General features: G+C 45.2%; 1 protein-coding gene across 1 annotated transcript in view; it reads right to left on the reverse strand.

Moving 5' to 3' along the window:
* Positions 1-27,741, reverse strand: part of KCNJ6 (potassium inwardly rectifying channel subfamily J member 6) — a 161,613-nt gene that overhangs the window by 10,343 nt on the left and 123,529 nt on the right. Inside the window, exon 2 of the mRNA XM_075263524.1 lies at positions 21,864-22,776. Within this exon, the coding sequence (XP_075119625.1) occupies positions 21,864-22,752 (889 nt within the window). The 5' untranslated portion in view covers positions 22,753-22,776. The remainder of the gene's footprint in view (positions 1-21,863; positions 22,777-27,741) is intronic.

Below are 27,741 nucleotides of genomic sequence, written 5' to 3' on the forward strand. Positions count from 1 at the left end.
CATCTATGTCATGTTCCAGCTGCGCCAGACGAGGACGGAGAAAATCCGAACCTCAGTGGAGGATATTGCTACCGCCGACTGCGCAGATGTGGTGGAGTATGCCTTTTAAAGGTGGAATCTATTCTCCTGTCCAGGAGATCTTGCAGATTGGACCCATCCCCAGGGGAACTATGGTCCGGCGGGATAACTTCACCACCGCGAGGTCCACCTTAGGAGGAGGACCCCCGCGGTCGAGCTGGGCCGAGTCCACAGGGTACAGATCTTTGAACACTCTGGAGGCGACATGAGCCTTTTCCGGGACTTCAACTCTTGGTCCATAACGCCAGATAGGGCTGCGTCTACATGGAAGGCCCTCTGCCCCCCAGAGGTAGACGCGGAGGCTACCCCCATACCATCCGGGTCCCTTGACCGGATGGCCTTCAGCAATGTTGACGTTTTGTCCCATTGAAAAATGGGTTTGCTGGCAATACTCGACTGCACCTCAGAGGGGCAGGAGTCATCCTCGACCTGCAGTCTTCCCAGGGAGGGAAGGGAAGCAGAGCGGCACTCAGTGCGCTGCTTCTTAGAGAGCTGGGTAATAGAGGTACGAATGTCCTTTAACGACTCATCCTAAAAGAAAGGAGGAGGAGCTTACCAGAAGTGAGGAAACCACTTTTCCACTGTATTCTGTGCCGTACTCACCATATACTCCTTTACCCACACCACTATGTCTCTAGGGGAGTGTTCCTCAGTAGGGGGGCCTCTGCCAGGGAGGACCATACCACCTACACCCCTGTACACACTTACCAACAGGTAAAGGGATGTCACAGTCCCGACAGGAAAAATGTTTCCTCTTAGCAGAGGATTTCCTGCTCTTCTGGGACCCAGGGGGGTGGTGGAGGAAGACATGGTGGAAAAAGGGTAGCAACTGCTACACTCACCTAAGCCAAATTACTGGGTAAGAGGAGTACAACCATAAGATAATAAGAGATTTCTCACCAGGCGTAGGTGATAATGCCCGAACTGCTCACCGGCGGCACAATACACGACGTTGCAAGTTGTACTCTGCTGGACCGTAGTCAAAGACTAGGAGCCCCACTAGGGGATCTAGGAATGCAGGGATACAAAGCACTGCACTACCTTTTATTGTGCCGCCTTTTTTTTTTTTTTTTCCGGAGGGGCGGGGCCACCTGGGAGTCCGCCCTTAACCCGCCCCCCCCCCCCTTAAACCTCATACAGCCATCCAAAAGAGGGGAGGGGAGGGGAGAGGGGAGAGGAGGCCCCTGCCTCCCTATATTCTCCCAAAACCCCTTTGCCAAGGGGACCATAATTTGATTCAAACGGTCGCCGCCGCCGCGACCGGAAGTGTGGTCGCACCGGAAGTGTGCGGCCAAGAAATCCGTCCTCCCAACACAGAGGACCCTGACTAGGGTTCCGCCTCGGAGCCGTCCACACGCCGGAGCCAGATACCCGCTGGGGAAGCACCGGACCGCGCGCTCCCCGGCCGAAGATGCCGGCATGCTGCAGGAGGTAAGTGAAGGGAGGGGGGAGGACGGGAGGGAGGGTAGAAAGCTTTGCTAATCCCCTCTGCTTCCTCTAGGACCATGGAAGCAGGAGGAGACAAGAACAGGACCCAGGACTAGGTAGACTTACCTTAGCTCTGAGCCCTATAGGAGGACACCAAGTCCTCCCCACCTGTCCACACACAGGACAGAAAAAAACACGCAGGGGGAGGGGTGTGGTGCCCTCTTATAGGGACCAGCCAGGTGATTAAAACTTGGCTAATTAAAAATTCCGCCTGTCCTACCAGCACACAGGGGCAGAAAATACCCCATATTGTGCCGCTGGTGGGACGCAAGGGAATGTCTGAGCAAACAGCCGAAAGGAGCAGTAAGGAGAGATTGAGGGTTTCCTATCACTTGAACTTGAAGAGATTGGATCCTACCCATACGGCAATCTTAGACCATACCTGCCACAATCCCAAAACATCCAAGGGGCTCTCGCAAAAAGGAGTCCTAGAAGAGTGGGCTAATCTCCCGGGCCGCTGCATTCACTGGGCTATAGGTCATAATAATGTAATATGGGTACTTTATGTTCCAGTCACAAAAAAGGGGCCTGCCATGTCCTAAAGCGATGGCTCTCTAGTAAAAGTTGGTACCTTTCAGGACCTCCCACTCTTTGCTTCCTTCAATAGATGCCGCTTCACTTGTTCTTGTGCAGTTGGAATTTTTTCTCTAGCCCCCACCATTCCTGAGCAATTATTTCTGTTAGTTTCAGCACCCAATGAATGAATTATACCCCCTAATCTCAGGTGGGCGGTCCTAAACTGTCTACTCTGATCAAGGACCGCCCACCTAACAGTTCACTTAGCTTACTGAAACTAACAGTACTGATTACTCAGGAACAGTGAGGGCTAGAGAAAAAATTCCAACTGCACCAGAATCAGCGGAAAGCAGCTATTGAAGGAGGTAAAGAGTAGCAGTTGATGGAAGTAGTGATTGTTTCCCTTTAAATGTTGGTAAGTACATATAAGATGACACAAGTGACTTGGAGGGCCACGAGCTGCGAGTTATGTTTGTGCTGTGGCGCTTTAATATGTAGAAAAAGTTTGTGCAAGTCTTTGGTAATTTTACACTCTAAAAATTCCTCACGGTCTCAGCTTCTCCCTGAGTAAATACTGAGAATAATTCCGAGCAATGTAAAAATAACATGAAACGTCCATTTACGGTAGGAATAGATGGAAACCCGCTGTAAGCGCCTGTCCTTTATATGGCTAATTACCTCTAACTCTGCGGCTATTACCGACTTCCTGACACGTGCCAGGAGATTGCTGACGCCGCCATTATCGCTTTTACTTTGTATCATCTTCACAGAACGTTCTAGATTTTATGACATCACTGATGTAACTCTTCAGTATGGCGGCACGACGGCGGGTATATTCAGAAAGAGCCTTTGGCGTTACTATGAAATAAATGTCAAGTTTTCTGGTGAACAGCGGCTTCGTGTCACCGAGGATGTCAGTTTTTAATACCTAAAAAGCGCAACAAAAATAGAAGCTGACACCACAGCATATTAGTGTCCGCCACGAAATATCAGAAAATCTTATCTGTTGGGTATTATACGGTATTACAAAGTACCGCCATCAATGATATTTGGGTCGTATACCTTCATACTGTGTACATTTAGTAATACTTCTTCTTACGCATAGCACGTGACATCTGCCCGGGGTGTAAGGGCCTGTTGCACAGAAAGCATCATCCACTCCTGCTGAAGTGGACACCAAGGATACAATAGCTGGGTACACTAAGGCCCCACGGGACGATCCGAAGAGCTAAAGCGCTGTGGGAAAAAACGCAGCGAGAACGTATTGTGGTTCTTCCCGCAGCGCTTTGAACAGAAAATTCACTGAGTTTTCCTCCGCAAACTTTCTGTTACAATTATATCTATAGGAAAGCTGCTGGCGTTTCCGTAGATATAATTGACATGCTGTGATTTCCAAAAACCGCGCCGGTTTTGGAAATCGCAGCGTGTCCGCGCTGCGGTTTGAAGTGCAAAGTGGGCATGGGATTCGCATGAAGATACTGTAAAACTCTGCAATTTTTCCCATGGCGTTTCCGCTATGGGCAAATTGCGGCGTTTCTGGCCCATGAGTCCTGGCCTAAGGCTTGCAAACACCATAAATATGAAATGAATGGTATAGCAGTATATTGGATACCTTTATGTATGGAGTTGTTATTTGGTCACTGTATGGGGGAATTATTTCAGCATTTATGGTAGTATTATTTATAGACTTTATGGCGGTATTATTTGAGCACTATATATGATAGTATTATTTCAGCACTGTTTGGTGGTATTATTTGAGCACGATATGGTCATATTATTTAAGCACCATACGGTGATATTATTTAAGCTCTGCATACTGTTGTTATTTGAGCACCATTTGACTGTTATAGTAAAGCCCTCTATGGTGGTCTTTGAGCACTCTATGGTGGTGGTGTTTCATGTGACATTGCTACTCGCATTACTTATATGGAGTTGTTATATGGGCACCATGCCTTATATATATATATATATATATATATATATATATATATATATATATATAGTGCCATATCTATATAGCAAGCTTGTTTCTTGTGCCCTATCTATTTAGTAATCTTGGTTATAGCACTGTATCTATATATATATATTAAGGTGCTGCAAAATTTAGTTATTTGCACCCTGTAAGACAGTTCTGCATATAGAAAGGTGCTGTAACTATGTAGTAAGTTTGGTTATTGTACTAAATCTATTCAGTAAACTTTGTTCCAGTACTGTATCCAAGTAGTAAGCTTGGTTCTTGCAATGCATCTATGCAGTTCACTTGCTTCTGGTGCCATATCTATATAGCAAGCTTGTTTCTTGTGCCCTATCTATTTAGTAATCTTGGTTATAGCACTGTATCTATACTATAAGCCTGGTTCTGGTATCATATATATGCAATAACCATGATTCTGGTAACATAAATCTATGTAGTAGACTTGGTTCTGTATTTATGTAGCAAGCTTGGTTCCTGTGCTGTATCAATGCAATAAGCATGGTTCTTGCACTGTATCTATGTAGCAGGCTTTGTTCTTGTATCATAACTATGAAGTAAGATTGGGTTTGGTACTTTATCTATACAGCAAGTGCCAGATCATTCTTAAACCAATGCAGGGCTCCCATCTTCATATAGTCCAGTGTCCATGGTATCCTTACTCTGTCCTCGGACACTGCAGTATGTCTGTGATACAGAATGCTATATTGGTGTTCTCTGATAGATAATATGATTCGTAGAATGGAGATGATAAGAATGACAGGATATACTGTATTTAGCTATTTACTTGACACTTCTTATATTAGAGGACACAGGACAAGGCGTTGTCAGGGTTTGCCGCCTTCCTCGGGATTTCTTTTGACTCTTTTACAGGCCCCCTCCTCCCACTTCCCAGTTACATATAATGGACATATGTCTTTTTAACCATATTAGCTCTATAACTATGTAACTAGGATCATGAAGCCCCCTCCTCCTCTATGAATGGCATCAACCATCTGGTGACATACATTTTTATGGCTTTGGAGCTCGCAGAGAAAAGTGTGATAATTCTCCAGCTCGGATTCGTGAGACAGCTGAAAGCCTTTTCCCCTCCTCCACATATTTCCAAAAGTCCTTGCAGTCGCACAAGCAATATCGGGTTATTTCTCTGCCTGTACTGTACTGGAAGGTCACTAGAGAGTAAGTAAAGTTCTGGTGATATCAGGACTCTCAGGACCACTGCATAGTATCCATGTTATATACATGTAATTCAGCTGTAATCTGTGGCGAAATGTTATATTCCCACACAGTGCCACCGCAGGAGTAAGAAAGCATTACAGAAAAATCTGCTACAGATTGTGCCACCTGTGACATCACCGACCTATCACATGATATAGCAATTCATGTCTATAGTCAAGGTAAGATTGTCCTCCAAGAACTGCCAAGGAGGGAAAAGGCAGATTTCGAACAAACCAATCCCACTTTTAATCCCAAAATAATCTCTAATGGAGGTGGGTGGTGGTCATGCATAGTTGAATAGGCACCACTTCACTGATTCCGATACAGTTGGAATTTTTTCCGTAGCCCCTACCATTCTCGAGCAATCAGTGCTTTCATTTCAGCACCCAGCACCCAGCTCTACCATTAGCTGGGCGGTCCCAGACTATCTCCTCCAGCTAAGGCCCGCCCACCAGATAGCAGATAGACTAGATAACATATTGGGTACTGAAATTACTCCACTGATTGCTCAGGAATGGTAGGGACTACAAAAAAAATTCCAACTGCGCCAAAATCAGAGGAGTGACACCTATTACAGGATGCAAAGAAGTGGAGTTGGTGAAGGTCCCCTTTAAAGCATTGTAATATACTGTGTGTTAGACTTCCTCACCATTTTCAAGATCTCTACTTGCTATCAGTGGATCATAACATTCTTTTTTTACATCCAGAAGCTGAAACCAAGCCCTGGTCATGTTTTTGTAACACAAGGACAGTTACAGTATATCAAAACTCTCTCCTGTCATAGAGTCCATGAGACATGATCAGGGTGTTGTCTGCCCCCATTCACAGCAAGCAGAGGTTTTGACAAATTCCATTGACTAGAACAGATCATGAATGAAGCAACAAAAGGAGTTGTCTATTAATTTAGTTTCCACAAAATGTTATCACTTCATCTGTGCCAATCCGAACAAATGTTCTGCAAGCCGCAGGGAAAATCAATATCCTGGGGCTCCCGGGAACACGAGAGCAGTGGTCATGGTTATAAATGATGAATGGAGGTTTGTGGCTTTACTAGTTCTGTGAAGGGATCAGATCCAGGATCGGGGGTGGTGGGGAGGTCTGCACGTTTATTTCAATATCAAAAAACTATCATATAATAGGAGTCAGTGGAATTCATACAGTCCTATGAAAAAGTTTGGGCACCCCTATTAATCTTAATCATTTTTAGTTCTAAATATTTTGGTGTTTGCAACAGCCATTTCAGTTTGATATATCTAATAACTGATGGACACAGTAATATTTCAGGATTGAAATGAGGTTTATTGTACTAACAGAAAATGTGCAATATGCATTAAACCAAAATTTGACCGGTGCAAAAGTATGGGCACCTCAACAGAAAAGTGACATTAATATTTAGTAGATCCTCCTTTTGCAAAGATAACAGCCTCTAGTCGCTTCCTGTAGCTTCTAATCAGTTCCTGGATCCTGGATGAAGGTATTTTGGACCATTCCTCTTTACAAAACAATTCAAGTTCAGTTAAGTTTGATGGTCGCCGAGCATGGACAGCCCGCTTCAGATCATCCCACAGATGTTCAATGATATTCAGGTCTGGGGACTGGGATGGCCATTCCAGAACATTGTAATTGTTCCTCTGCATGAATGCCTGAGTCGATTTGGAGCGGTGTTTTGGATCATTGTCTTGCTGAAATATCCATCCCCGGCGTAACTTCAACTTCGTCACTGATTCTTGAACATTATTCTCAAGAATCTACTGATACTGCATGGAATCCATGCGACCCTCAACTTTAACAAGATTCCTGGTGCCGGCAGTGGCCACACAGCCCCAAAGCATGATGGAACCTCCACCAAATTTTACAGTGGGTAGCAAGTGTTTTTCTTGGAATGCTGTTTTTTTTGGACACTATGCATAACGCCTTTTTGTATGACCAAACAACTCAATCTTTGTTTCATCAGTCCACAGGACCTTCTTCCAAAATGAAGCTGGCTTGTCCAAATGTGCTTTTGCATACCTCAGGCGACTCTGTTTGTGGCGTGCTTGCAGAAACGGCTTCTTTCTCATCACTCTCCCATACAGCTTCTCCTTGTGCACAGTACACTGTATAGTTGACCGATGCACAGTGACACCATCTGCAGCAAGATGATGCTGCAGCTCTTTGGAGGTGGTCTGTGGATTGTCCTTGACTGTTCTCACCATTCTTCTTCTCTGCCTTTCTGATATTTTTCTTGGCCTGCCACTTCTGGGCTTAACAAGAACTGTCCCTGTGGTCTTCCATTTCCTTACTATGTTCCTCACAGTGGAAACTGACAGGTTAAATCTCTGAGACAACTTTTTGTATCCTTCCCCTGAACAACTATGTTGAACAATCTTTGTTTTCAGATCATTTGAGAGTTGTTTTGAGTAGCCCATGATGCCACTCGTCAGAGGAGATTCAAATAGGAGAACAACTTGCAATTGGCCACCTTAAATACCTTTTCTCATGATTGGATACACCTGGCTATGAAGTTCAAACCTCAGTGAGGTTACAAAACCAATTTTGTGCTTCAGTAAGTCAGTAAAAAGTAGTTAGGAGTATTCAAATCAATAAAATGATAAGGGTGCCCATACTTTTGCACCGGTCAAATTTTGGTTTAATGCATATTGCGCATTTTCTGTTAGTACAATAAACCTCATTTCAATCCTGAAATATTACTGTGTCCATCAGTTATTAGATATATCAGACTGAAATGGCTGTTGCAAACACCAAAATATTTAGAACTAAAAATGATTAAGATTAATAGGGGTGACCAAACTTTTTCATAGGACTGTATAGGCTACCATAATCTTTACAGAGTGTATATGGGTGAGTATAGAGTGTGCAGGGGTTGGCATGATCATATTGGACATCTTGGACATAAACACATCCGGAAATTTTTGGAAAAACATCAATAATATTGTCCATGGGGGCAGTATAGTATACAGTAATTTATCATATAAATCAATATTAATATATTCTATCTAGTTCAGGCAGGGTCCTCTCTCCTGTAGGCTGTAAGCTCTTATGGTCAGGGTCCTCTCTCCTGTAGAGTGTAAGCTCTTATGGGCAGGGTCCTCTCTCCTGTAGAGTGTAAGCTCTTATGGGCAGGGTCCTCTCTCCTGTAGAGTGTAAGCTCTTATGAGCAGGGTCCTCTCTCCTGTAGGGTGTAAGCTCTTATGGGCAGGGTCCTCTCTCCTGTAGAGTGTAAGCTCTTATGGGCAGGGTCCTCTCTCCTGTAGAGTGTAAGCTCTTATGGGCAGGGCCCTCTCTCCTGTAGAGTGTAAGCTCTTATGGGCAGCGACCTCTCTCCTGTAGAGCGTAAGCTCTTATGGGCAGGGTTCTCTCTCCTGTAGAGTGTAAGCTCTTATGGGCAGGGTCCTCTCTCCTGTAGAGTGTAAGCTCTTATGGACAGGGTCCTCTCTCCTGTAGAGTGTAAGCTCTTATGGGAAGGGTCCTCTCTCCTGTAGAGTGTAAGCTCTTATGGGCAGGGTCCTCTCTCCTGTAGAGTGTAAGCTCTTATGGGTAGGGTCCTCTGTCCTGTAGAGTGTAAGCTCTTATGGGCAGGGTCCTCTTTCCTGTACCCTGTAAGCTCTTATGGGCAGGGTCCTCTCTCCTGTAGAGTGTAAGTTCTTATGAGCAGGGTCCTCTCTCCTGTACCCTGTAAGCTCTTATGGGCAGGGGCCTCTCTCCTGTAGAGTGTAAGCTCTTATGGGCAGGGTTCTCTCTCCTGTAGAGTGTAAGCTCTTATGGGCAAGGTTCTCTCTCCTGTAGAGTGTAAGCTCTTATGGGCAGGGTCCTCTCTCCTGTAGAGTGTAAGCTCTTATGGGCAGGGTCCACTCTCCTGTAGAGTGTAAGCTCTTATGGGCAGAGTTCTCTCTCCTGTAGAGTGTAAGCTCTTATGGGCAGGGGCCTCTCTCCTGTAGAGTGTCAGCTCTTATGGGCAGGGTCCTCTCTCCTATAGAGCGTAAGCTCTTATGGGCAGAGTCTTCTCTCCTGTAGAGCGTAAGCTCTTATGGGCAGGGTCCTCTCTCCTGTAGAGTGTAAGCTCTTATGGGCAGGGTCCTCTCTCCTGTAGAGTGTAAGCTCTTATAGGCAGGGTCCACTCTCCTGTAGAGTGTAAGCTCTTATGGGCAGGGTTCTCTCTCCTGTAGAGTGTAAGCTCTTATGGGCAGGGGCCTCTCTCCTGTAGAGTGTCAGCTCTTATGGGCAGGGTCCTCTCTCCTATAGAGTGTAAGCTCTTATGGGCAGAGTCTTCTCTCCTGTAGAGCGTAAGCTCTTATGGGCAGGGTCTTCTCTCCTGTAGAGCGTAAGCTCTTATGGGCAGGGTCTTCTCTCCTGTAGAGCGTAAGCTCTTATGGGCAGGGTCTTCTCTCCTGTAGAGTGTAAGCTCTTATGGGCAGGTTCCTCTCTCCTGTAGAGTGTAAGCTCTTATGGGCAAGGTTCTCTCTCCTGTAGAGTGTAAGCTCTTATGGGCAGGGGCCTCTCTCCTGTAGAGTGTAAGCTCTTATGGGAAGAGTCCTCTATCCTGTAGAGTGTCAGCTCTTATGGGCAGGGTCCTCTCTCCTATAGAGCGTAAGCTCTTATGGGCAGGGTCTTCTCTCCTGTAGAGCGTAAGCTCTTATGGGCAGGGTCCTCTCTCCTGTAGAGCGTAAGCTCTTATGGGCAGGGTCTTCTCTCCTGTAGAGCTTAAGCTCTTATGGGCAGGGTCTTCTCTCCTGTAGAGTGTAAGCTCTTATGGGCAGGGTCCTCTCTCCTGTAGAGCGTAAGCTCTTATGGGCAGGGTCTTCTCTCCTGTAGAGCGTAAGCTCTTATGGGCAGGACCCTCTCTCCTGTAGAGTGTAAGCTCTTATGGGCAGGGTCCTCTCTCCTGTAGAGTGTAAGCTCTTATGGGCAGCGACCTCTCTCCTGTAGAGCGTAAGCTCTTATGGGCAGGGTCCTCTCTCCTGTAGAGCGTAAGCTCTTATGGGCAGGGTCTTCTCTCCTGTAGAGCTTAAGCTCTTATGGGCAGGGTCTTCTCTCCTGTAGAGTGTAAGCTCTTATGGGCAGGGTCCTCTCTCCTGTAGAGCGTAAGCTCTTATGGGCAGGGTCTTCTCTCCTGTAGAGCGTAAGCTCTTATGGGCAGGACCCTCTCTCCTGTAGAGTGTAAGCTCTTATGGGCAGGGTCCTCTCTCCTGTAGAGTGTAAGCTCTTATGGGCAGCGACCTCTCTCCTGTAGAGCGTAAGCTCTTATGGGCAGGGTTCTCTCTCCTGTAGAGTGTAAGCTCTTATGGGCAGGGTCCTCTCTCCTGTAGAGTGTAAGCTCTTATGGACAGGGTCCTCTCTCCTGTAGAGTGTAAGCTCTTATGGGAAGGGTCCTCTCTCCTGTAGAGTGTAAGCTCTTATGGGCAGGGTCCTCTCTCCTGTAGAGTGTAAGCTCTTATGGGTAGGGTCCTCTGTCCTGTAGAGTGTAAGCTCTTATGGGCAGGGTCCTCTTTCCTGTACCCTGTAAGCTCTTATGGGCAGGGTCCTCTCTCCTGTAGAGTGTAAGTTCTTATGAGCAGGGTCCTCTCTCCTGTACCCTGTAAGCTCTTATGGGCAGGGGCCTCTCTCCTGTAGAGTGTAAGCTCTTATGGGCAGGGTTCTCTCTCCTGTAGAGTGTAAGCTCTTATGGGCAAGGTTCTCTCTCCTGTAGAGTGTAAGCTCTTATGGGCAGGGTCCTCTCTCCTGTAGAGTGTAAGCTCTTATGGGCAGGGTCCACTCTCCTGTAGAGTGTAAGCTCTTATGGGCAGGGTTCTCTCTCCTGTAGAGTGTAAGCTCTTATGGGCAGGGGCCTCTCTCCTGTAGAGTGTCAGCTCTTATGGGCAGGGTCCTCTCTCCTATAGAGCGTAAGCTCTTATGGGCAGAGTCTTCTCTCCTGTAGAGCGTAAGCTCTTATGGGCAGGGTCCTCTCTCCTGTAGAGTGTAAGCTCTTATGGGCAGGGTCCTCTCTCCTGTAGAGTGTAAGCTCTTATAGGCAGGGTCCACTCTCCTGTAGAGTGTAAGCTCTTATGGGCAGGGTTCTCTCTCCTGTAGAGTGTAAGCTCTTATGGGCAGGGGCCTCTCTCCTGTAGAGTGTCAGCTCTTATGGGCAGGGTCCTCTCTCCTATAGAGCGTAAGCTCTTATGGGCAGAGTCTTCTCTCCTGTAGAGCGTAAGCTCTTATGGGCAGGGTCTTCTCTCCTGTAGAGCGTAAGCTCTTATGGGCAGGGTCCTCTCTCCTGTAGAGTGTAAGCTCTTATGGGCAGGTTCCTCTCTCCTGTAGAGTGTAAGCTCTTATGGGCAAGGTTCTCTCTCCTGTAGAGTGTAAGCTCTTATGGGCAGGGGCCTCTCTCCTGTAGAGTGTAAGCTCTTATGGGAAGAGTCCTCTCTCCTGTAGAGTGTCAGCTCTTATGGGCAGGGTCCTCTCTCCTATAGGGCGTAAGCTCTTATGGGCAGGGTCTTCTCTCCTGTAGAGCGTAAGCTCTTATGGGCAGGGTCCTCTCTCCTGTAGAGCGTAAGCTCTTATGGGCAGGGTCTTCTCTCCTGTAGAGCGTAAGCTCTTATGGGCAGGGTCTTCTCTCCTGTAGAGTGTAAGCTCTTATGGGCAGGGTCCTCTCTCCTGTAGAGCGTAAGCTCTTATGGGCAGGGTCTTCTCTCCTGTAGAGCGTAAGCTCTTATGGGCAGGACCCTCTCTCCTGTAGAGTGTAAGCTCTTATGGGCAGGGTCCTCTCTCCTGTAGAGTGTAAGCTCTTATGGGCAGGGTCCTCTCTCCTGTAGAGTGTAAGCTCTTATGGGCAGGGTCCTCTCTCCTATAGAGTGTCATTTATATACCCTCAGTGTATTGAGCTTTATACTCGAGGTTTTTCCATGACAACTGACCAATGGACTGAGCTAGCATTCATATATTGATTTGAGAATAACCTCGGATTTTGAGACAATTCATCCTTGAGCTCTGGATTTCTTGCAATGTTACAAGTTATTGGACATTCCCCTATATTGGCAGCATTATCTGCATAGGGGAGCCTGTTGTGATCCCGCTGGCACCTACAAGTGCACCAGATGTCGTGTCAGGTAAGAGGTGGTGTATATACATCATGTACCCTGACTGTACACCGGCTGTATTATTAGTATTGCCTGCTCGTACTTTCATGTGACCGCTGAGCAGGGCGCGTGCTTCACAGCCATCCATCTCCGTCCTTCTATTATATTAGGGTCACATTGTGATATATTCAGTATATATTATAATACTCCTTTGTCAGGCTTTCTGGCTGTGGAGCTCAGTCGTGCTCCTGCCATTGCTGGCGTACAGATGGTGACTGTGTAGCAGCGTGGCCGCCTGCCAGGGAGTCAAAGCGCCATCCTTAAAGGAGATCTGGAGGAAGTGCAGCAGGCTCAGAATTAAGGATAATGCTGACTGATGGGATGTATTGTTAGTCTGTCCTCGGTCGGGGAAGGATACTTTAAAGCTATTAATCTGCATATAACACTGAGTAACTTGTCAAGATCTTGACATACATTCCGTTTTATACTCCAGTCACTACCAGAGCTGCGCTCAGTTTCCTGTTACAATAGGAAAGTATAATGTAACACAGTCAAAGCTCATTTGTTAGGTCACATGTCTAAAAGTGGGGTGGAGCTATATAAACAGCGGATTTCTATGCAGCTTTGGATGTGAATGGAGATGGCAAAGAACTCAGTTTAGACAGATGTGAATTTTACCCTCCAGATTATTCCTCAAATACCTGGAGCTCCTGCAAATCAAAGTTTAGATCTGGTCATTAATATCATTTTCTACTCCTTGAGCCTTGTACACATTGACAGCTAAGACCGCACTTGGCCATGTTCTAGGAGGAGATTCGAAAATGTGATGCCTAGCTCCCAACCGTCCCGCATTTAGCAGGGAAGTCCTACTTTTATTCTCCTAATACACTCCGTAATACACCCTGGACCTCATAAATACATACAGACCCCTGAGCAGACCCCCTAAATAACTACAGACTCCAGACCAGACCCCCTAAATAACTACAGACCCACTAAATAACTACAGACCCCCTTAAACAGAGACTCCAGAGCAGACCCCCTAAATAACTACAGACCACAGACCAGAACCTCTAAATAAGTACATACAGTGGTCCCTTGACTTTCGCGGGTCCGACCTTCGCAGAAGGGCTATACCACGGGTTTTAATATTAATATTAATGGAAGGATACTGCGTTGTTTTTTGAACACCACAGGTTTTCCCGCGGCCGCTCATCAATATCATCAGAAAAGTTTTGTGTATCTTCTTCAATGGTGAGTACCCATATCATTTCATATACTTTACGTAGACTATTTTGGATATGAACTGTATTGCAGGACATCCCCTAACATGAGATTAAACACTGCAACTCTACTTCGCAGAAATTTGACTTGGCGGCCTTGGAATGTATCCCCCGCGAAAGTTAAGGGACCACTGTACTCCAGAAGAGACCCAAGAGCAGACCCCCTAAGTAACTACAGATCCCCAAAAATACAGACCGCCTAAATAAATACAAACCCCAGTGAAGACCCCTAAATAAATACAGACTCCACGCCATTCCCCCCCAAAACACATACAATAGACTAGATCCACTAAAATACAGTCATCTGACTATTTCCACCCTTTAAACAAGTACAGACATACTAAATAAATACAGACCCCAGACCCGGTTCTGCAGATACTCACCTCTCTGTATTCCCTGAAATCCTCTTCAATCCCTGGGGTCCTCCATAGAGGATGTCATTATGCAGATCCAGCACCAGGACACGCCTGGGAGTGAAGAGACCCGCAGAACCGAGGTGAGAGGTGAGCGGTGAGAGGTGAGGGGTGAGGGGTGACAGGTGAGGGGTGAGGATACTTAGTACTTATTAATAAGACACAGGACACCAGGGAGAATTATTTGCAGTATTACAGTATGTGGCCCCCGCCAGTCCGGCCCCTGTATGCTATCTTGCAGCTCCTCATATACCGTTGCCTATTCCCCCCATTGTACGTCTTGCTCTTATGTAACACTTTCACTTGCAGCAGCTGCGGCTCTTGGGCCTTCCTTTCTTTATGGCAGAACATGAACCGCGCCGCCGGCGCCCTATAAAATCCCAGTTGTTTCTCATCAGCTGCTGTTTTTCCGCCCCCCACTTTGTAGCACCTGCCCCATCGCTTTATAGTGTCTGACATTGGATTTCAGACAACGTGAGCGACTCCTGGGCAGATGAAATTACCAAGTCATAAAATAAACATAGCAGGCCGAGCAGATGTTTACCAGCGATATATCCTGAGCACGGCGCCCTGCGGTGCACCTGACAGCCCGCCATAATGTATCACACATCACACATGATGCATAGACCGGCACCACTCTCTGATTGTAGGGTTTTATTTATATACAAGTAGTACTGTGCAAAATTTTTAGACAGGTGTGAAAATTGTAAGAATGAGCTCAGAAATAGAAGGGTTAATTGTTTATTTTTGAAGTAAATGAAGAAAATAGAAATGTAAATCCCATCAATATTCGGTGTGACCTTTGCCCTTTGCCTTCCATCAGCTCTTTTCGGTACTTACAGATAGTTTTTGGCAGGACTCGGCAGGGAGGTTGATCCCGCCGCCATCTTGGAGAACTAAGCACAGATCTTCAGTGGATGTAGACTTCCTCCAATCTGTCTGTCTCTTCATGTCACCCCAGACAGACTGGATGATGATGAGATCAGGGCTCTGCGGGGGCCGTATCATCACTTCCAGGTCTCCTCCTCCAAAGGGCAAAGGTCACCAAATATTGATGGAATTTACATTTATCTCGACCTAGTTCATACGGGCAATGGGGCAGATAGGAGCATAAAAATAAGAAAAGGGTTCTTGTATTCCAGTGCTGTGGGTCCGGTTCCTGTTGCACCAGAAGTGATGACACCACAACAATTGTTTGTGTGACCGCTCAGCCAATCACAAGGCTTAGTGCTTACATGTCTGTAAACAGCAGGTGACTGTCGGGGCCAATGACTGTCTGAGCAGTCAGAAGAACAATGGGATGGAGCAGAAGCCCTGGGGCCCAAAACCACGACGATGGAACGGGAATGGGGGGACCTTTAGAAGGTTAGATAGTCCTTCACATGGTGGATTTTAGAAAATATTTGCATGCTGACACCCCCTATTGGTGAAGCCATGCCCCCTTTAGCACAGAGACACAACCCTTTTTGTGACATGATCTCTTTTCGGGACATAAAGTTCCCCACACATACAAAATAAGTGGTAGCCCAGTGGATACGGGACCACTACGTCATGCCCAGGAGTCTGGCCTGCAAGTCTTAAAACAGATTAGGATTATAAAGTTTGTCCAGGATTAGAAAAACTTGTTCCAAAAGCAGCGCCCCCCCCCCCCCATCTACAGGTTGTGTATGGTACTACAGCCCAACCAGTTCAATGCAGTTGATCTGCAATAAACTGTACTCTAATGAATAGTTGCCAATAAAATTCTGAAAAATGTTAGCCTTTTCCCGGCCCCACCTACAACCTACCCACAAATGCCCACAAACTGCCCCCTTCAAGGGTTAAGTTTAACCAATCCCTGTCCCTTTTATGGTCGGCCATTTCCTGTTAATACTGTAAACTATGTTCTATGGATAGTGAGACGACTCCACCGCCTCTGTCCCACTCTACACAGCGAAGCCGAAAACTGAATGCAGCAAACAAGAAAGTCAGTATCCTGTGACCAAAGCGAAATCTGGATTTTTGTGTTTTTATAGGTGAAATTACCCATCTCTATATAATGAAAATGGAAGAAAAATCACATCAAGAAATACATTACAAGTGTCTGTGCAGACCAGGGCACAACAGGGCTGCAGAGACTGGTCATTTCCAAAGTGCAGTACCATGGATGGCCACAAGGTGGTAGGGGAAGGAGAGGAATGAGCTGGCAGTCTCGGCTATGCCAGGTACAGTATCTCCAGAACATAAAATGACGTTTAAACAGCTTAGCATTGGAACGAGTCCAAATAGTTTTTTCAGATTCATTAACATAGAAGTCAATCTGACAGTCATAAATCTGCAGACCGGCTGTACTCGCTCCGCAGTTCTGGAGAAGGGCTTGGCACGCTGCGTTTCCTCGGCTGGCTTGGAACATTAGGACGGGCTAAGATTGGATGTTTGATACCAAAATGATCAGAGTTGTAGAATATTTCTATCAGCAGTTACTTATAGCATATTATATATAGGTAGCATACAGTGACGTGCAAAAGTTTTAGGCAGCTGTGGAAATAAAGCTACAAAGAAAGAATGCTTTCAGGAATAGAAGGGTTCATAGTTTATTATTGTCAATTAGAAAAATAAAGCGAATGAACCAGAAATGCTTTTATTATATTACAGGCTCTTCAGACCCCGCAGTATAATAAGCAGAGGCCCAGAGGAGGTGCAGTAAAATAATACCACACATTCCTGCACCTCTCCTGGGCACTTAGTGCTCCATTTGGGTCCTTTTCAGTCTTCTGACTGTTCTGGTCTCCTGGGTGATGTCACAGATCCCGGGGGACTGCTGAGGCCTTTAATTGGACCTCAGTGGTCATATGGGGTACCCTGATGCAAGAGTGACATCACCAACGAGGTCGGAAGAGGCCTGAAGACGACTATGATGGACAGCCGGACACCAAAAGGAGGTAAGGGAAGGTGAGTATCAGAGTTTACATAGCTCCCAACCATCCTGCATTTGGCGGGAAAGTCCCGCTTTTAAGCTCCAGTCCCGCGCAGCTCCCTGCATGTCCCGCTATGTCCCTGAGCTGTTTTACTTAACAATCTTTTCCCCCGATCACCCCAGATAAAAGGCTGCGGTTATCGGACCTTGTGTGACATCACACGGTCACGTGACTAGGTGGGCGTGTTAGTGTCCCATGCAGTCAAGAGATGTGTGCTCTAAAGGTACTGAGAGGGGAGGGGGAGGTGTGAGATGGAGGGGAGGACATGAAACTGAGGGCAGAGATGGAGGGGGATATGAAACTGGGGGAGAGATGGAGAAGTAGATGAAATTGTGGGCATATGAAAGGGGATATGATACTGGGGGAGAAATGGAGGGGGGAGATGAAACTAGGGGCAGAGATGGAGGAGGGGGCATGAAACTGGGGGTAGATGAAAGGGGGCACTTAAACTGGGGGGACATTAAATTGGGAGTAACTGGAGGGGAGCATTAAACCATGGGAGTAGCTGGAGGGGGACCTGTCTTCCTCTAGTTGCTCCCAGTTTAATGTCACCCTCCAGCTACCCCTACGGTTTAATGTCTGCTACTAGCTACCCGAGATTAATGTCCCCCTCTTGTTGTCCCCAGTTTCATGTCCTGCTCCAGCTGTCATTAATTTATTGCCCCCTCCAACTACCCCCACTGTTAATGTCCCCTTGCAGCTGCCCCAGTTACATGTCCCCTCTAGTTTCCCCCAGTTTAAACTGGGGCACCAGGAGAGGGGCTTACTACTCTGGGGCAGTTGGAAGGGAACATTATAATGTGGGGACATACTGTATAGTGTACAGGTGACTGTAGGAGGATTATACTGTGTGGGGGCACATGAAAAATGAATGAGAATGGGTGGAGTCAACGTAAAAGTGGGCAGAGCTAAATTTGCCACGGCACGCCGCTCATTTTGTCCCTCTTTCTGTTCTTCGAAAGTTGGAAGGTCTGGTGTTTAGTATGTTTATGTACCTCCCCTGGGCCTCCATTCTGGATATAATAGTGATGCACGGGTGGCGAACACAAAAATATCTCGGATCAGTCGAGCCTGAGACCTTTGGAATATCTATAATGAAACTGCATGTTATGAACCGATTCACCCATCTCTAGTGAGAACCAGTCCAGGACTCCCAGGGGCTCCTATGTGATATTACAGGGGCTCCCCACTATCTGGACATGCACCTCAGTAAACAAGGAGCGAAGTAGAAAACTAAAAAGGAGAAAAGGTGACAAAGGGCGAGAAAACATCCATCACCAGGACGTGTAATGGCTGACGCCAGCAGGGGGCCTCATTCTGAGTTTTGCTCTGATGACCCTCTATGTAGACTTCTGTCTCAGACGAAAGATAAATAATGGCGGAAAGTTCCGCTAGATGAAGACGTGTTACTGAGGCATCAAAAATACTCAGAGAGATGCTGCAGGGTTCAGACTGATGTAATGAGAGGGAATGAAATATTAATAAAGGGCGATGCTTTTTAGCTGCTGCTTTATAAACAAACTTTATTTGATCTTTTACTAGTGATAAAGTCTAGGATATCCCAGCAGTATACGGGCAGATACAGTGTTGGCCAAAAGTATTGGCACCCCTGCAATTCTGTCAGATAATACTCATTTTCTTCCAGAAAATGATTGCAAGCACAAACTCTTTGGTATTATTATCTTCATTTAATTTGTCTTCAATGGAAAACCACAAAAAGAATTGTCAAAAAGCCAAATTGGATATAATTCCACACCAAACATAAAAAGGGGGTGGACAAAAGTATTGGCACTGTTTGAAAAAACATGTGATGCTTCTCTAATTTGTGTAATTAACAGCACCTGTTACTTACCTGAGGCACCTAACAGGTGGTGGCAATAACTAAATCACACTTTCAGCCAGTTAAAATGGATTAAAGTTTCAATCTCTGTCCTGTGTCCTTGTGTGACCACATTGAGCATGGAGAAAAGAAAGAAGACCAAAGAACTGTCTGAGGACTGAAGAAGCAAAATTGTGAGGAAGCATGAGCAATCTCAAGGCTACAAGTCCATCTCCAAAGACCTGAATGTTCCTGTGTCTACCGTGCGCAGTGTTATCAAGAAGTATAAAGCCCATGGCACTGTGGCTAACCTCTCTAGATGTGGACGCAAAAGAAAAATTGACGAGAGATTTCAACACAAGATTGTGCGGATGGTGGATAAAGAACCTCGACTAACAACCAAACAAGTTCAAGCTGCCCTGCAGTCCGAGGGTACAACAGTGTCACCCCGTACTATCCGTCGGCGTCTGAATGAAGAGGGACTGTATGGTAGGAGACCCAGGAAGACCCCACTTCTTACCCAGAGACATAACAAAGCCAGGCTGGAGTTTGCCAAAACTTACCTGAGAAAGCCAAAAACGTTCTGGAAGAATGTTCTCTGGTCAGATGAGACAAAAGTAGGAAAAGGCATCAACAGAGAGTTTACAGGAAAAAAAGAGGCCTTCAAAGAAAAGAACCCGGTCCCTACAGTCAGACACGGCGGAGGGTCCCTGATGTTTTGGGGTTGCTTTGCTGCCTCTGGCACTGGACTGCTTGACCGTGTACACGGCATTATGAAGTCTGAAGACGACCAACACATTGTGCAGCATAATGTAGGGCCCAGTGTGAGAAAGCCGGGTCTCCCTCAGAGGTCAGGGGTCTTCCAGCAGGACAATGACCCAAAACACACTTCAGGTCAGCACTAGAAAATGGTTTGAGAGAAAGCCCTGGAGACTTGTAAAGTGGCAGCAATGAGTCCAGACCTGAATCCCATAGGACACCTGTGGGGGAGGGGGAGAGATCTCTTGATGGCAGTTTGGAGAAGGCCCCCTTCACATCTCAGGGGGGACCTGGAGCAGTTTGCCAAAGAAAAATGGTCTAAAATTCCAGCAGAGCCTTGTAAGAAACTCATTGCTGGTTACCGGAAGCGGTTGTGCGCAGTTATTGTGTCTAAAGGTTGTGCTACCAAGTATTAGGCTGAGGGGGCCAATACTTCTGTCCGCACCATTTTTGGAGTTTTGTGTAAAATGATCAATGATTTGACTTTTTTTTCATTCTCTTTTGTGTTTTTTTCATTGCAAGCAAAATAAATGAAGATATTACCAAAGAGTTTGTGCTTGTGATCATTTTCTGGAAGACACCGAGTATTATCTGACAGAATTGCTGGGGGGCCAATACTTTTGGCCAACACTGTATATACGCCTGTGTATATATGTTTGTACTGGAATGTAAGAGATAGATAGATAGATAGATAGATAGATAGATAGATAGATAGATAGGAGATAGATAGACAGTTATGAGATCAGTAGGTAAATGGATGGACAGATAGATATTTAATACTATACATCTTTAGTGGTACAGGATTAGAAAAACATTGCTGCTACTTCTAAAAACAGCACCACACTTGTGAACAGGTTGTATGTGGTACTGCATGTCAGAACCTTTCACTTCAATGAGAGCAATACCAGATACAACTCATGGAAAGAGATAAAGTACCTGGACGCATCTTTAGCATTGAGCAGATGGACCAGTAACATTCATATCCTCCTACATCACATATCTAGGGAATGAATTACAATGTAAGATGTATGTTTGTTGTGCCTGGACTTGTAAAAACATTTGGGATCACTTTCCAGGCATCTCGTCCCTACATGACATACCTGCTATGTTACTATGTTAGCTGGTACCTGTTGTATCTGCAGCCAGACATGGACCTTCTTGTGGTGAGGGGTTGATAAATATTCATGAGGTCCATTCTGCTGACCTGCAGATATCCAGAGACACCTGCCTGGTGACAATGAGGATTCTATTGCTAGGTGTGAACTCTGCTCCCAATATTCGAGCCTTCTCACAAACTTTCTACAACGCGCCAGTTACATATTTTTTTCATTTCGAGAAGCATTTAAAGATAAGATCAAAGACTTCGTCTTATCATTTTACTTCAAACTCAATATATTCCTTCTCGGAATTTCCTGAAAGTTCTATTAAACCTGAAAGGTAAGTTACTTTCAATAACTCTCACAAATATGTTTTTTTTTCCTATTTTTAGATAATGGTCTCATTTGGACAATCCCTATTTCTCAGAAGCTCATTACAAAGTTCTTGTAGGTGTTTTTAAGGAAGGAGTGGAGTAGTTTCTGTAAGACACCTTTGGTGGTGGATTATGAACAGAGATAATAGGATTGGGCATAGAAATTCATTTTACTTGATCCTTCTTTCCCATGACATCAAATAATGGGGTATACCCAGGAGGTCCCCAAACACATTAGTTTGCTGGTCCACCAAAATCAATAGATTTGGCCGACTTGATGTCCATCAATTTAGACAACTCCACCAATGATCTATTTTGTTATGTTAGTCAGTCCTAACAGTGACAAAAATTTCATCTCTAAAGCCATTGATTGTCCATGTTTTTGGGTAAAATAACCTGTATCCTCCAGATTCAATATTCTGAAGTTTCCATAGAAAGTTCCATAAGCAGCTCCTATCCAATGCCCATGATTATGTATTCAGTAAAAGTAAACAACTAGATCTGACCATATCTCTGAGCTCATAGATAGAATCTTACATAATCTCCAGGTCTTAGCATGTTCGGGCTCTAGACCCTTATCTATGTTGCCTAGTCACCAGTTATTGACATATGATAGGGTGGCACAGAGGCTATTAATGTTTCTATGCAGCCCTGGGGCCAAGGGTTTGAGCACAACCAGAAAAACACCTCTTCGGAGCTTGGGTTTTCTTTGCTATCAAGTCTGCTTGAAGATCTTGGACCCAATAACAAATGCTTGGGCCCACCAATACCACCAAAGCTGTCTCCCATACTGTAGAGACCACGATCACAGATAAGTAAATGAGATGATATAGAAATTACCTGTTGCCTCCACCATTCCTTCCAAAATGACCACGATCTCAAGATCTTCTTTTGGTAACTGAGCTTTTGAAATCTCCCAAAATGGGCTGTGCTGATTGATTTCATGGCTTATAATGAGAGGAGACACCAAAAATAGCCGATCATCTCCAGTGTCGTACCCAACGTTGATGTCCGTCTGGTTGAGTGGTATGAACTCCCCCTCCTTCGTCTGTTTGGATTTGATCAACTTCGCTCTTATGGACGCCTCCACAATGTGTGAGTTCCTGAGATCCCCCACCCGAAACATCAGACACAGTTTTCCATCTCTCATGGAGATGACAGCATTGGTTGAAAAGACCAAAGTCTCAGCCCTCTTTTTGGGTTGGGATATTTTGACAAACATGCAGCCAACCATAAAAGCATTGACAATAGAACCTAAAACAGACTGTACTAGTAGAAGGATGATACCTTCTGGACATTTGTCCGTGATAACCCTATGTCCGTAGCCAATCGTCGTTTCTGTCTCTATCGAGAATAAAAAAGCTGAAACAAAGCCATTAAGATTATCCACACATGGACTCCATTCTTTGTCTTGTAAATGGTCCAGATCTCCTCGAATGTAAGCTATAAGCCACCATATCATTCCAAAAAACAACCACGTCACTGTGTAAACCATGACAAATATCAACAGATTGAACCTCCATTTCAGATCCACCAAAGTCGTGAAGATATCACTCAGGTAGCGGTATGTCTCTCGAACATTCCCATGGTGAACGTTGCACTTTCCATCCTTGCGGACATATCTCTGGATCTTCCGTTTTGTGCATTTTTGCTTGATGATGTCCTCCCTGGCTTGTTTTGGGAGCTTTGGTTGCCTTATCGAGATGGGACTCTCCACGTCTTGCTCCATCAGGTCTTATCTGAGGCGTGGAAGCTGGCAACAGATAAAAAATATTTTGTCATTTTTGTAAAATTTTTTGTAATTTCTCTGTATATGAGCATTGACACATTATCATAAAAGAATAATACCTAATAATAAGCGTTCTCCATTTTCTGACCTGGTCGCCTCTTTTTAGGACGGCATGGATCGAGACAGGCTGAGGTGTGGACACCTTGGCTCAACAGTTTTGCTATAACTTACATTAGAAATCTGTCATGGGTAAAACTGAAAATCTATTTTCAATTTTGGCTCACAGAGCTTCGTAACGCCATCATGTGCCAGTAAGGGAATGAATTAAAATGGGCCTAGGAGACTGGCGTCCAGTCTTAATACATTCCCCCCATTACCTTATTAGGAAAATCTGAGTTAATGAAGGGGATCCTCATGTCTTGGTAAGAGTAGAGAGCGGTAACAAAGAGTGCCCTCACACTTGAGGACCTTCCCGATCCTGCGTTGCATAGACAATTCATATGAATGGACATTGCGTAATACTCAGGTTCTCCAGTAGTGGCACTGCAGGGAAATTGAGTATTTGTTACCCAATTCTCCATTCAACTTTATGATCAATTTATTTCCAATAACCCCTTTTTTTCTAGTGTGGTTGCTCCTCCCCTTTAAAGGAAACCTCCAGTCAAAAGTCAGAAATTTGACCATGCATGGGAAATCTACAGTCAACATATCTGATACCCTCCTCATGAACGAATCTGCCACCATTTCGGCATTATGATCCCTCATTTACATCTCCACAAAATGGCTGCCAAAGTCTCAGATCACCCTATGCACGGTGTGCCATGGTAGTCTGAGACACACCCTACCACCCTGTAATGGACCATGGCTGATGATGTGTCCATCCTGTCTATGTCTTCCCCTGCAGGTCCTGTTACAAGGGTTTTGGTTGGGGTCATGTCTTAGATGAAGCTCTTTCTCTGCTTCCAAATCCCCAAAACTTTAGCGGGAGCTTTGGAAGGATGGACACATCGCCGACATAATGTATTGGTATAAATATGATGATACGGGGCATGGGGGGCTTCACACGGCTCCCTTTCCATTCTACTAATCTAGTACCACTATTTGTAGAAAAATCTGTCAAATTAGGCCCCTCCCTCAGTGCACTTCAGGCTGATTTGCATAGCCATAAAAAGACAATTATCTTTGCACGCTTCATGAGTTTGTGGCCCCACCCACTTGCACTTTGACACCACCCATTCCCATCAAGTTCTCTCCCTCATACAGCCCACATGGTCATTGTAACCTGATCCCCCCCAAACACTATAATGTCCTCCTCCAAGTGCCCCTATGGTATAAACTCCTAATCAAGGTGCGGCCACAGTATAATGTCCCCCCTACAGTTTAATGTCCCCCTACAGCTGCCCCCACAGTTTAATGTCCCCCCCTACAGCTGCCCCCCCAGTTTAATATCCCCTCTACAGCTGCCCCTGCAGTTTAATGTCCCCCCTACAGCTGCCCCAGTTTAATATCCCCTCTACAGCTGCCCCCGCAGTTTAATGTCCCCACCTACAGCTGCCCCCACAGTTTAATGTCCCCCCTCCAGCTGCCCCCGCAGTTTAATGTCCCCCATGCAGTTGCTCCTACAATATTATCCCCTACCCTGGCTCCCCTGCTGTTCTCTGTCCCTTGTTCCGGAGACTTCAGGAAGCGGCAGGCGCATTGTGAGTGAGGTCATCACATTGCGCCCACTACTCCAGGAGCAAAAACAGGGCAGAGAGTGGACAACCATTGTAGTCAACTCATTTGCAAGGAAACTGTGAAATTCCTCCCGCCAAATGGAACAGCAGGACAGATTCCTGAATCTGGGACTGTCCCTCTAAATCTGGAGCGGTTGGGAGATATGCAAATATATATATGTTTCTATTGCAGTTCCCTATGTGGTAATATTATTGATTTGGGAGACATTTTGGACTTGATAGACATGAATATGGATGAATTAATGCAAGTAGGGGCATAACTGAAGGGGATGTAGTGGTAGCAGCCACCAGCGGGCCCTGGATCCTGAGGGAGCCCCAAAGGTCCCTCTGCAATGTAAAGTATACCAATGTTCTAAGCCACAGGGTAGGTAAGGGCCCCATTACAAATTCTTCATTGGGGCCCAAGAGCTTTAAGTTCAGCCTGTGAATACAAGTAGTTGAGAATAATTGCATTGTGTTACATACATATCACATAGGACAATACTCAGCAATGGCTGCCAGCCTTCATCTGCATTCTCAGCCTTACATGGTTAATGGTTTTGATTAAACATAAAACTGTGATGTTTTCCCTTCTACGCTCAAGGGCAGTGACGATAGGAAATAGACAAGTAACTGCACTGCCACTTTAAATTGGGTCACTTTGCAGAAACGTATAGTGCAGGCTTAACCCAGCCAAACACTATACATTTTTCATAAGCATCTGCAACAGGGAGAAGTGCTAACATTTTTCAGATACAGCAGAGCTGAGTATGTCATGTGGGACAACAACATTATCTCAGAGTGTCCTCATGATGCACAAAAAATTCAATAGTTCTGCTACATCTGTATCATGGTCTAACAGATGCCTGTATTATACTTCAGAGCTGCGCTCACTATTCTGCTGGTGCAGTCACTGTGTACATACATTACATTACTTATCCTGTACTGATCAAGAGTTACATCCTGTATTATACTCCAGAGCTGCACTCACTATTCTGCTGGTGCAGTCACTGTGTACATACATTACATTACTTATCCTGTACTGATCCTGAGTTACATCCTGTATTATACTAAAGAGCTGCGCTCACTATTCTGCTGGTACAGTCACTGTGTACATACATTACATTACTTATCCTGTATTATACTCCAGAGCTGCGCTCACTATTCTGCTGGTACAGTCACTGTGTACATACATTACATTACTTATCCTGTACTGATCCTGAGTTACATCCTGTATTATACTCCAGAGCTGCACTCACTATTCTGCTGGTGCAGTCACTGTGTACATACATTACATTACTTATCCTGTACTGATCCTGAGTTACATCTTGTATTATACTCCAGAGCTGCACTCACTATTCTGCTGGTGCAGTCACTGTGTACATACATTACATTACTTATCCTGTACCGGTCCTGAGTTACATCTTGTATTATACTCCAGAGCTGCACTCACTATTCTGCTGGTGCAGTCACTGTGTACATACATTACATTACTTATCCTGTACCGGTCCTGAGTTACATCCTGTATTATACTTCAGAGCTGCACTCACTATTCTGCTGGTACAGTCACTGTGTACATACATTACATTACTTATCCTGTACCGGTCCTGAGTTACATCCTGTATTATACTTCAGAGCTGCACTCACTATTCTGCTGGTGTAGTCACTGTGTACATACATTACATTACTGATCCTGAGTTACATCTTGTATTATACTCCAGAGCTGCGCTCACTATTCTGTTAGTGGTATCTCCAATTTCTTATTTTCCTTTTCTAATTAATCTGTGTTATATACAATTCTTTTTATCATATTTTCCAGCTCAGAATTCCTTGTGTTGGGGTAATATGAGGAGAATTGGTTGTTGAGTGTCCCTGGATATTCCTTTATTATCTTGTAGATTATAATACAACCTGACATATAATATCAGGGCCGGATTAAGGTCCTGCGATGCTCCTGGTCATAGTATATATATATATATATATATATATATATATATATATATATATATATATATATATATATCAGGCCCTTTTCATTTTCTTTCATTGTGAAGTGGAGAGTAAAAAAGCTAAAATACCGCCTGGGAAAAAAGTATAGAATTATCTCATACCAGCCAAACCACAGACCCCATCGGTAGACGCATTTCAGGGGTTCTGCCCCTCATCACTACAGAGCAGGGTAGATAGTGCTGTATAGACCTTGGTATCGTCCCCTAGGAATACTGCCATAATTTGCCAGTGAGCCCTGTAATAACAGTACTATATAATATGGAAATAATGCCGCCATATGGTACCTAAATAATACCGCAATCGATCAACTAGCAAGTAACAACCAAGGAAGGAATGTAGACAGTGAGTTGTGGAGACCTCTAGGTAAATACCTCTTTATTCCATACCAGCGCCTTCAGGCAACTTTGACGACATTATCCTACAAGTGTTGCGCTCATAAACACTTAGGATGGACCTTATAACGTTACAATGTGTCAAATCTCGGCTCGCTCTCCATACGCGGGTTTATCTCCTCCGCTATTACCCTCATCTGGCAGGTGATTAACAATCCTGTAATAATCCGATATTGTAATTGACTCCACCGCACGACATTGAGCGCGAGGCTGTAAACCTCCCAGTCGTTCCATCAACAAGGGGCCGATAACCGCCTAATCTGTCATCCTACAGCCAATTTATAATACGCCGCGTGCCGTGTGCCTTCAGCTGTCAATTCATTACGTGTGAACTTTGACCGGTGAGATAGTTATACATGTCAAGCGTCGGCGCAACGTATTGTACGAGATGAATTAACTCTCGTGAAATATGGACGGAGACACCTAGAAAGTGACGGCTTATTGCATTAGGTACCGAGGGCTATTTACGACGCTGTGTTATAGGAGGGGAGGTCACAGGGGCCGATGTCATCGCCATATCCAACATTCTATATGATGATGAGTGTAATGATGTCGAGACAGTAATTGGAGGAATCCGCTCCATCGAGAAGCAAACAGGTCGCAAAGAAGTGTCTCATTAACATAACTAAAGACTAATGAAGACTAGGGTGGTCAAGGGGTTAATGCTTCATACCCCGGTATTGTAGATCAACGATTACTTCTATGGTGCTCTAGAATAGAAGGGAGGGCGACTATCTTATAAATATCTTCTTACTTGGAGGCGAGGGCAAAGTACGGGTTTATATCTGATTTTGGGTGTCGATACGGCGTCCTTTGTGGTCTAGGTTAAAGGGTTATTCAGTGGGGGTCCAACACCTGGGACCTACACAGAC

This window comes from Leptodactylus fuscus, chromosome 2, assembly GCF_031893055.1.
Source record: "Leptodactylus fuscus isolate aLepFus1 chromosome 2, aLepFus1.hap2, whole genome shotgun sequence".
NCBI classification, from domain to species: Eukaryota; Metazoa; Chordata; class Amphibia; order Anura; family Leptodactylidae; genus Leptodactylus; species Leptodactylus fuscus.